The 11,623-nt window shown below is 34.4% G+C and overlaps 1 protein-coding gene across 1 annotated transcript; it reads left to right on the top strand.

Annotated features, from left to right (window-relative positions):
- Positions 1 to 359: 359 nt before the first annotated feature.
- Positions 360 to 5,785, top strand: LOC114761899 (uncharacterized). Its single transcript, XM_028951352.1, has 7 exons — positions 360 to 808; positions 2,173 to 2,502; positions 2,606 to 2,758; positions 3,505 to 3,845; positions 4,053 to 4,557; positions 4,690 to 4,722; positions 5,006 to 5,785. Exons 1-7 carry the CDS (start codon positions 631 to 633, stop codon positions 5,518 to 5,520), a joined length of 2,055 nt encoding a protein of 684 aa, XP_028807185.1. The 5' UTR covers positions 360 to 630; the 3' UTR covers positions 5,521 to 5,785.
- The last annotated feature ends 5,838 nt before the right edge of the window (positions 5,786 to 11,623 follow it).

The following is an 11,623-nucleotide window of genomic DNA, read 5'->3' as shown; positions in this document are numbered from 1 at the left end:
AAGGAACAGAGGGAGTACTTACTATGATTAATCTAAATACACTTTAACTCATTTAATAAAAAATGTGGAATGTGTCTACGAGGCCCACATGATTTGGAGAACACGTGGGCATGTTAGTTTGCTTGGTCACATTAACCCATTCGTCGTTTAATTGATTCAATCAAAACAAAATTGGATTTAATCCCAGGACTTGGCTCGCAAATTCATATCATAATGGAGGGATACTGCCACGTCTGGGTGTCCGGAAAGGCCTTTAACCTTCACCGGAATATTCCTTGCCGACCGGCTATGTCTAAATTCCCAACACATCTAGCCATTTCCCGAAAACTATATATATCTCTCTCTTTCATCCATATTTTTGCCCTAGAAACCCTTGCTTCGCCTCCTCTAGCCGCAACATGCTCACCCCCACCAACCACTCAATTTCTCATCACTCTTCCCCTCTTTTTGTCAGTAAATCCACTTCTTCTAGCTGGGCTTTTCTAGAAATTTGCTCGCGTACCTGTTAGGTGCACCCCTTTTGCTTATTTGCAATCGTTTATTCTCATGGATTTTGAGTTTTCGAAGATGCTAGCTACTGCATCTTAATCTCCCGGTCGTGTTGTTTTAAGAGGGATTTTGTTCACTGCGATGGATACTGTGGAATTACCTTTCCCCGTAGACGTCGCACCCGCTCCAAAGTTGATAGCGCCCGAGGGTTTTGCCAGAGCTGGGGCTACAGTCAAGGAGGTGGAAGGTCGGGGATCTGATCGCGTTTCCATTGTAGTCAACCATTCGATTGAGTGTTGCGACCGCGGACTGGGAAATGGTGTGTGGTTGTCGTTTATTTAGTCTGAGCTCTCGAATGCGTGTGCTGTTCTTGAAAGTTTCCCCCTCGTCCCAATTTTTTTTTTTTTTTTTTGTGAAATGCATAAAAACAGCTGTTCAATCGGTTTGGGTAATATGCCTTACTTTCATTCTAGTTGAGCAATTTATTTATTTATTTATTTTTTGGGTAGTTGATGCTATGTGGGATGGCTTTGAAATTATGAAAACTTTAGATTTAGATGCTGTGACCTCGCAATTGCCTTGAGGAAAAAGGTCAATTATAGAATGTCCTTGTGATAACTTAGTTTACTGACAGTATTTTAAGAATACTCATTATTTTCTCATTAGTGGTGAAAATGAACCTCCAGGCATCTACTCTAGCTACAGCTATAATTCTTCCCCTGCAATTTTCAATGCATAACTGAAATGTAAAATTGATGTTATAAAGGAATGTTTTGTTTGTTTCGTGAATTAATGGGATCATATTGGACTTAGGAATCACGGGTATCGACACCGACATGGCACCAGGACAAAATTTGACGTATATACGAGTCATGTAGATTCATGTCGTGTTTGTTATGAATATTTGATTTGGCAAACATGCAAACAATGTTTTTGTGGGTGTCTGTGCTTCGTATTAAAGGACTATTTATGCATTGAATGAAGTGTTTTGGAAAACCGCTGCCAAGTGTTCTGGCCTAGACGGATTCACTGGCTATCTTTGCTCCAGGATTCTATTTTAGTTTCCCCCAAGTAGTATGGTGGGATCAACCTGAGCTCTCCTCTGTTTTAATTTCCTCAGCCATGAATAGTGCTCTTTATTGTGTTCAACACTAGTAGTTAACGCATTGAATAAACTCTGTGCCATTCTAGTAGGTAGATAATATATAATGTAATGTAGTTGCTGCCCTTAATCCCCCGAGTGAGAGTTTCTTGCACTGCTTGTTGAAGTATTACTGAAATTAATAAACTTTGTTAGTTTTAACATGTAGTTATGGCTAAAATCGTGATTTGTTGTATATTATAAATCAATCAAAAATTTATTGAACATAATTCATTTTAAAAGAACTTATTGTTTGAGAAGTTCTTATCCAACAACTTCCTGTAGTCTATTTTCCCAGTGACATTATGGTTTTGTGAAATAATTGAATAAGCTAAGATTAAACTGGGTATATTCTGTGCATGTCACATTAACCAAGCAGTTCCCTTGGGCAGAATGTATTATTAATGTCACTCCTAAACTTTTGACGTGCTTATTTGTTTTGCTTGCATGTGTATTATTGCTTGGTTGCGAATGGTTACTTATTTTTGGGCTACTCCTTTACATGGCCTTATTGTGGTTTTTTTGCTTTTTTAATTTTCCAGATGCTGCAAATGTGAAAAGCGACACTGAGCTTCACCTCCGAGATGTATTTCCTGAGAATGAGCTCGTTAAGAATTCTAGTATGTTGTCCAATCTTCAGGGTGAAGAGGTATCCAATGGTACGCATGGCAAAGTAAAAAATTGCCCAGTAATTTCTTCCAAACTTGAAGGTTTGCCATTGCAACAAAAGGCAGGAAAAGTTCATAAGAGTGTTACTTCAAGTTCGAAGAGGCCACGAATATCAGAAGATTCTATGGGCCTGAAAGGAATTGAGAGTTCAAAGAAATTTTCTGAGAAGCATGCATCAAATCATATAAAGAGTGGTTCTTCAGGTACAACTCTTTTGGCTGTGTTTGGCACTCAAATTACCTGTCAATATAATATATTATTGATTCTACATCTATGTTCTTGTAAACTTTCTTTATCTTGGCATAGAAAAAAGTCAGTTATCAAAACAAAAGAGCAACGGTAGCAAGCGTGGCGATAAGAAGAACTTTAAATTTCCTTCAAAGGCTAAATTTGACTCATCATCTATGAAGTTGGGTGCAGCAGTCTTCAATTCTGCCTGTGGAGGGAACAACATTTTTGGTATGGTTTTGGGCATATTGTATTGTTCTAGAAATGATCAAACCTCCTGTGCCTTCAGTTTCTTTGTGGCTATATTGTCATGTGATTATTTCTCCAGTGTTTATTGACCGACCACCATGTTATAACTCCGTATATAATCTCACGGCATCACTCTTTCAACCTGTTTGAAATCTTATTTTGGTGTTTGTGGCATGTTATCTAACAATTATCTTGTGTTTAATAAATTTGAGAACAACGTGTAATTAGTTGACTATTGTGCTGTGTGAATGTATATTATATTTTCTTAACCAAATAATTAAAAGCAATGAAGCCAAAAATTGGTGTACTTTGGGCTTATATTTTATCAGCTTAAAAGCAATGAGGTGGTTTCAGCCTCTCATATGATTGACATCGTATTAGGGTCTCTTGGTTGTAATGCATCAATGTTTTAAGCTGTTTCTTCCTATTAAAATGTCATCCTTCAAATGACAGTCATTGTAGTTGTATTTGGACCACAATGGAGGCATAAATTGATATCCAGCTTTTTTTCCTTCTACGTCTTCAGAATTTCTTATTTATGTCTTATTTTAAACTGCAATTCTCCATTTTGGGCTTTTTCCTTGACCATAACGATTTTGGCTTATTGATGAGGTTTTTGTTTCTCATATACCAATTCCCCCCCCCCTTAGTTTTTCATGCTTTATAATTGCTACTATTAAGAAAACCTTATGCACATTTCAAGTGAACTTTTCGGTTCCTGTTGCCAGGATTATATGGTCTAAAGCATGATATTCATGATGTAACAAAGCTTATGGAAGAGCCAACTTTAGATGAGCTCCTTAAAGGCACGTTTGACTGCCCTAGCTTGGGCAAAGATAAGGGGAAGAAAACATCAAATATTACTGAACAATTTTTTAGCTCTGTTAGAAAGTCTTGCTCCATCCTTCATGTCCCAAAAGCTGTTCAATCACAGTGCACGGCTGAGATTGACAGCTCCTCAAACAGGAAAATGTCTGCTTCGGAATCAAGTTCTGTATGTGTTGGACAAAGTGGGGATAATGGAGATAAAGAGCAGTCTCGTGTAACAGATATTTCTGAAGGTCGCATTGTAAGTATGGATAATTTTGTGCTGGTATTGGGGCACTTCTTAGCTACACCATGCTTTCTGCATTTGATTTCTTCAATCTCTTCACATTAAAAAAGAAAGATTATGCTTATGCATGTGTTTTGGTGTTGTGCCCATGATAATTTAGTTTCATGATAGTAATGTGATCTGCGGGGGCAACGAGAGCTAATATTTGTTAATGATATACAGGAACCTTCTAGTGAAACTGGAACTCCAGCTAGTCCTCTGGACTTTCCATTATATCACCCTAAGGATGTTTTGGAACGCATTGCACTCCCCCAATCTCGGGATTTGGATTCTTTGCTCCTTGATGCATCGAAGGCTGTTGTCACCTCAAAAAGTAATAGTGATCTTCGTACGGTCAAGCAGGTCAGTCGTCGACCTAGCTTGACAGCCTTTCCTTGGTCTCATAATTTCAGTGGTCATTGTAGAACTAATTCCGATACAGTTAAGTTATCAAGTAGAATCACATGCCAAGGTAAATGGGCAAAGATAGGATTTGTTACTAGCTATATGGGAATGAATCGGGGGAGCTTCATGAACCTTGATACATTCAGCTATGATCAGACTTTAGTTCCTTCAGTTGGTAGTTCAGACAATAAGGGTTTACCATCTTCATGTGCCAGTCTTCCTTTCTGTCATTGGGTTTCGTCGTCTTCTCTAACATGTTCAAAAGGATCTCGGGATACTACAGGTACATTTTTGTCTATCAATAGCTGGATTTATGTTACCATTTTGATTTCATTTCTTATTCCATCTGGTCCCTCCTTTTTCTCTGGATATGCTTTAGTGGCATTTGGTTTTGATATTTTCCTCAAAAATGCAGATTTTGAAGGCCTGGTGGATAGTAAAAAATATGGTATGTTCTTATCAAATACTACAACGCATCTTTTGTTAATGTGCATACACTTGTTTAGCTGTCTATGCGCCCCAGGTTTTTTTTTTTCCTGTGCGTACTTTTCTTTCCTAAGCATTCTAAGCCCTCATGAGTTCTCTCTTGGAATCACCAATTACTTCAGGTCCTTATAAGATCTGAAGTATTTTGGTCTCTAGAAAATTGAAGGAACTTACTGTTTTTGCAATTGAAAAATAACTTTTCCTCCTCTTCTCTTTCTCTTGTTTAACATTTTTTGTGTTGACAGATGGTTGTCCAGAATTACTAGGTGCTGCACAAACTCTATATGAAATGGCAACTCGCTCGCCAAGGCAGAATGAGGGCACTTCAGGGTGGCTGAAGAAGGCTTCACATAAGGCCACAAAACTTCGCAACTGGAAGTCATACGAGAAATCTGAGGAAATGATTTCTAAACAAATATCGGCAATTGGATCCAATCAGTTGACAAGAGGCGTGGAGCGAATTATGCCCTCAAAGAAGCCAAGGCTTTCCATAGTCAAGAGCAAGGATGGTGGTCCTTCCAATACTGTCAAGAAAGGACCATGTGCATGGCCAACTTCAAAATCAAGCAGATCGTTGCCAGTTAAATCAGTCAGGGAACCCATTATGGAAAATAAACATTTAAACACGGGCATCCTGAAGCAACATAGTATGATGCCACCTCCTGCCTCTAGGGTTTTCAATAAGGCCTTTGACAGTCAACAGAAAGTCAGAAAAGTAGTGTTGATGGATTGGAAAAGGGCAAGGGACAAGTCAGGTTGATCTAGCGATAAGCACACAGTAGAAGCACCAATCCTTAACAGATGTGATTACCAAAATGTTAGGTTGCTAGTTAAATGCTGCTTCGTACATATGCCATGGCGGCAATGAGATTGTTGTTGTAACTTGTTATTTTGTAATATGTTCAAAGCAGAGCGAAATTCAAATCTTGTAACATCAAAGACAGGAGTACAAAACAAGCAGATGAATTCTTTGCCTTCTGTAGATGATTTTACGAGGCAATAGAAAGTCGACGTTGGTGCACGTATCTGTTGATTAAATTGCATGTAACTTACACCGTACAGCATTTACTTGTATTTTCCTGAGTTAAGCACAGCGCTGGCCTGAAGTCCATGGCATAAGAAGGGTTCCCAGATATTGCGTGAAAAAATGAATTGCGGATACCCGTAGCATTAAATATGTAAAATTTATCGAAGTTTTGATTTTAGTCATCAGAATACTTGAATGATGAAAGTTGATAGGATCTAATTTTTATACATTTTATCCCACATTAATTTAGGATTTAAATGATATTTTGAGTTTTAATAAATTTTTTTATACATTATTGGATTAATTGATTAATTTTGGGAATTTTCATAAAAATTAAGATTATTGGGTGAAAATATGAATACTTTGGTGGTTTTGTATTTTTGGCTTGAAATTAATATTTCCTATTTCTTCAAACTCAATGCTCATATTTTTGAAAAATTGCTCTTTGGAAGGTTTTAGAATTTCTTGCCTCATTTTTTGGTGCATATCTAATTTTGATATGGATTATATTATATTTAAATATGTTAATGGATGCATTTTAATTCTTATAGGTCAAGGAAGAGCAAAATAAGAAATCCAATGGTATAGAATAATTTTTTTGAAGCTCAAAGACAATCTAATAGCTAAGTTTAAATAGGTTATTTCATTGCTAATATGTTTAAATCTTATACCTAAAAGCCCTTTCTTGCTTCTATAAATGGATGCTCTCTTATTATTCTCCTTGGCAGCCACCTCCCTCTCTACTAGTCAATTTTCATTCCATTTATTCACTTATTCCTCATCTTCCATTATTCTGCTAATTTCACACCATCTAAGGTAGCTTGGCTTACTTGGGAGACAACTGGGGAGGAGTGTGGAGGAAAACTAGAGCTTTGGGTTAGCACTTAAAGACCATAAAAAAGTGATTTCATTTATCTTTTTAGTTCAAAGAGCTTGAGATTATTTATTTTTAAATAATTTTAAATTGAATTGTTTTGAGATAATTTAGTTCTAAATATTTACCATTTTCATTCTCCGATTGGATAGATATGTGAATTATGTTTGTCATGAGATATTTGCTCGAATTTATATTTATGAGCCTTCGTATTGTTTTTAATTTTTTTTTGGTAGAGAACCTTTGCATTATTAATTAAGTTTATAATTCAGTTCCCATTATGGATTTGATTATTAATGTAGTTTGAATTGCAAAATTTGTGTTTTTTGCCTCTCGATTATTTAATTGAGTTGGTGAATGGTTTAATTAGATAATTTTAAGCATAATTTTCATAATTAATTTGAATGAATTGTTATTATTAGTAGGTAGCTTCACCCAAAAGGGGGTGAATTTGGTGATAATTAAAAATTCTAAACTTAAATAAGAATGAAAACAATTGAACGAATATTGAGTTAGAACCATATCACCAAAGGATTGAAGAGGGAGAAGAACACAGCAAATTAATACTGATTCGGTCTATTACTTGACCTACATTCAGTCCTTAGAAATCCTCTAAGATTTCTACTATGAACTCCAAGATTCAATGGACTCTTCGTGCCTTAATATGGCAATTGACCTCTTTCAATCGCTCTCTCTTTATTTTCAATTCCAATACTTCCAAAGATATTTTATTAACACAAACCTACACAATTTCATCTTCTAAACTCATTGAAAGTATTAAAATCATCAAAATTTAACCCTAGCCTTAAGAACACATAGTGGCTGAAACATATCCTTAAGTACATAACAACGAAATCTTTCACAACTTATCTCAAAATCACTTGATTCTTATTCCTTTTAAGCCTTTAAACATGATTATGACATCAATAAATCATTTTCATGATTTAAACATAATTGAACAACACCTCAAATTAGGGTTTCAAGCTTCCAAAATCTGTCAAAACTATGGCTAAACTCAATAAGACAAATAACAAGATAAATTAGACTAAAAGCCACAACCATGTCTTGTCTTGGAGTTTGATCTTCCATGACTTCCCTTGCTCCTTCTCTTCTCCTTATTCCTCTATGAATTTCAGTCTCCTCCCTCTTTTTCCTCTCTTTAATCAAAAATTTCACAATGAATGGGAGGGAGTGGTATTTATAATGCAAGAGTTACCATTTACTTTAGTTGATCTAATTTACCTTTACCATAACACATGTCATTTGCTTAAACCATGTCCCTTGTGATCTTGCCATATAACTCCCTTAAGTGTCTTGCTCATTTATTTCTTTCTTCTAAATGGTGCCACATCATGAGCCACCTAATCACACATGTGGTAAAACATAATTTTTTAATTAAAGAATCTCATTTCTTCCAAAAATGCCCTTTGACAAATTATACAATTTCAACCATGTTTCCTGATCAAATTCGCATTAAAATAGGAGAAATTTGTGCTTCGTCTCACCCTTGATTATTCCTCTACCTATTTCACAATTTTACACTATATTGAGTACTTTTCTGAGTAAGTCTCTTGGGACATGTTTTGGCACTCTTTTCTTATCCCACATAACTTCACATGGTATTATTTAACATGCATATGGAGGGAGGGATGCTCTTCTCTTTGTTCTTTCATTAAAACATTTAATAGTATTTATTTTAGAGTAACTTGGCTGAATTCTCCCTATTGCTCCATAACTCTAAGAATCTATCTTTGGATACCGATACTACTTTTGATTATAGAAAATTTCTCTAATTTTTCTCAGGTTAAAAGTCAACCTATAGACAGTTTATTTTGACTTTCCCTAGATAATGTATAAATGAGCTTTAAATTCTATTAAACCAACCTCTTCACTTTTTGTGGATCAAATAATTTTTAAAACATGTGATAATTTTTCAAATATTTATTTGATATTTATTTCCAATTATCTGAGGACTTCTCATATTTTAAACAATTTAATTTTGGCTAATATTCAAAATTAGCCAAAACCCTGGGAATTCATCATTTGCTCTAATAGTACTTTCATCATTTAGTCTCATGCATGTCTTAGAACCTCATTTCCCATTCTAGAATTCTTTGGAATTTTTAGGCATATTTTCCATCACTGCCTTTTTTGGCCCAAAACTTTCTGAATATATGATAAGGTCCTTACTCAGGTTTAGCCTCAAGAATCATATTAAGGTTGCTAGCATAACCTTTGGCCATAAATCATCTCCAATTCCCATCCTTAAGCCTTTGAGACTCTCTAACTTGCCTATCTTGTGATTCTAGAAAACTCATACTCTGTAACTTAGTTCTGTGGAATCCTCTCGTCCTTCTAGAAAACTTTAAGAACTCCTGCCACAAAGATCCTAATAGCTTGTCTATTTCAAGCTAATTATGGTATTTCTAGACCTAAAATCTGGAATGTTACACTTTTTATCCTATTTGATGAGGATTTTTAGCCGATAGGGATAAAAAGAAGGGGAAAAATTTCAAGAGGAATAGAAGAACAATAAGAAGAAGGAAAGGAAGGGAAAGAATTACTAAAAAACCATGTACAAACTTAAGATAAGTTATGAGTTTGATTGATGTTGGCATTTTGATTTATGTTGTTTGATTATGATTTTAATGAGTTTTGGAAGCATGACATGTAAGAAAGAGCCATGAAAAGGATTGATCAAAGATAGATTAAAGATTAAGACTTAAGAGGTAGAAAAGTATGTTAATGAAGAGTATAGTGATAAAAATGGAAGGAACCCAACTTTCCTATTTGTCTTGTATGTTTCAACCAACCTAGGGTTTTAGATAAGAATGAAACTTGATGATTTTGATACTTCTAATGAGTTTAAAATGAAAAATTATGTAGGGTAAAGATAAGGAGTGGTTTTGGAAGCATTAGAAATCAAAATAAAATTTTTGTCCTAAAACATTAAGTGTTTACCTAAGGCTAATTCAAGGAGAAGGAGTTAGATTTTGTTAATTTTGAATTTGGAAATGAATTCTATATACAAAATTATGTATTGGTAGCATGTAGAAATAATTTTAGAAGGATTGGCTTAAAGACTTAAAAATTAATGTTTGGTTAAGGGTTTAAAGATAGCAAGTTATGAACAATACTTGCTACCATGGCTCTAATAAGTGAAATACATAATGTGTTTTTGTATTTGGGGCCATGAGAGGTCAAGGAAGATGAATGGGAAGATTGGTTAAGTATCCTTAATGGTTGGAAGAAAAGAAAGCAAGAAAAAATATAAAGCTTTCGGGTAGCAAACTTTACTTTTCTCTCGCATGCTTAGTGTTTGCTTGTATAAATTGACATGTTTTGTTATGTTTATGTGACCATATGAAAGCATGCATTGTTGCATGTGATTATATTTTAAATATGTCATAAGCCTATGTCTTTTATAGTTGATGCATGATGGTCTTTGAACATGTCATTGTGTGATGAAAATGATAAATTTACAAGCATGTTATGTTATGCCAAGCAATGCCTTGTATGTTTGATTGGTATATTTACTACTGAGATTCTCCTGAATCTCATCCCCCCTTACCAATCATAATAGGTACTTTGATAAAAAAAAAAAAAAAACGGAAGTAGCATAAAGGAGAGCATGGGAAGCATGTATAGTTTGTTGTGAAATGTTTATCTTATGCTAGTTGTAATCTTACATCTTTATTAGAATGAAGTTGTATTGACTATGTAACATTAATGTATATGCGTAATGATAGTATGATATATAAATACTAAAAGTTTCCACATGGAAGTTAAAGCTATTGTTGCATGTTAAACTAGTCAAATTATTATGATGTATGACTAATTAGAATGTTAAATGAATGATTCTGAAGCTGCAAAATTGAGGCTATAATTTGATGGGCCAGATCACTGATTCTGCACATGAAATTTGGTGAGAATATAGTACATATCTTGAGCTTTAGTTAAAGTGGTGGAGCACTTCAAGAGTGTGTGCTAAGAATTATGAATGTTCAAATTTGAGGTAAGAAATCTGGAAGATTCAAAATTTGCCAAATAATCAGTGTAAATTGTGAACTGAACTGAGAATTAATGACTAAGAAAAAGATCCAATGAGTATTTTTTCCTATAGATAATTGACTTGAGTCACCTCTATACAAGTTCTTTATAATTGATTATGAATTTTTCAAAGTTATTACCAAATAAATAGTAATCCGAGAATCAAAATGCAAGATTTTAATTTATGGGCTTAAATTAATGACTCGCCTAAATTATAGCACTTCTGAATGTAAACCAAAAGGGGTAAAATGGTAGACGTTATAGGTAGTTAACTATATTACTCTTATATGCTTGGTGTTTGCTTGCATAATTTGATGTGTTTGTTATGTCATGTGACTATATGAAATCATGCATTGTTGTATATAATTATGTTTTGAGATATGTCATAAGCTTATATGTTTTAAAACAATGATGCATGATAGTTTAAAAATTGTCATTATGTCATGAAAGATCATTTGCAAGCAGGTTATGATTCCGAGCATCTCTATGTATATTTGAGTGATATGCTTGCTATTGAGATTCTCCTAAATCTCATCCTCTCTTACCCAACATATCCAACCATAATAGGTATAATGATTATAAAGGAGGAATACGTGAAGTGAAGCAAGAAGGTTATTGCAAGCATGTTACGGTTCCAAGCAACAACTTTTGAAGTGAACTTGGGCAGGGACCGGACAATCATTTTGTAAAGTTTCGATCAAGGAAGGGCAAAACTAGAAATTATGCCCAAAATTCTTGAAAATTCCCAAAAATTTATAAAAATAGAATAAAAAGTCTAGAATAGTGTTTGACAACTAAAAGATGAAAACAACATGAAAATAATTTATTTTAGAATTTTTTGTAATTTTGAGGGAATTTTGGTAAAACAGGAAAAAATTGGCCAAAATGAATTATTTAAAATATGTGGAGGCC

Source organism: Neltuma alba, unplaced genomic scaffold, assembly GCF_004799145.2.
Source record: "Neltuma alba isolate B1F8T4 unplaced genomic scaffold, ASM479914v2 tig00011146_pilon, whole genome shotgun sequence".
Taxonomy (NCBI): domain Eukaryota; kingdom Viridiplantae; phylum Streptophyta; class Magnoliopsida; order Fabales; family Fabaceae; genus Neltuma; species Neltuma alba.
This window is presented reverse-complemented; position numbering and strand designations above follow the sequence as displayed.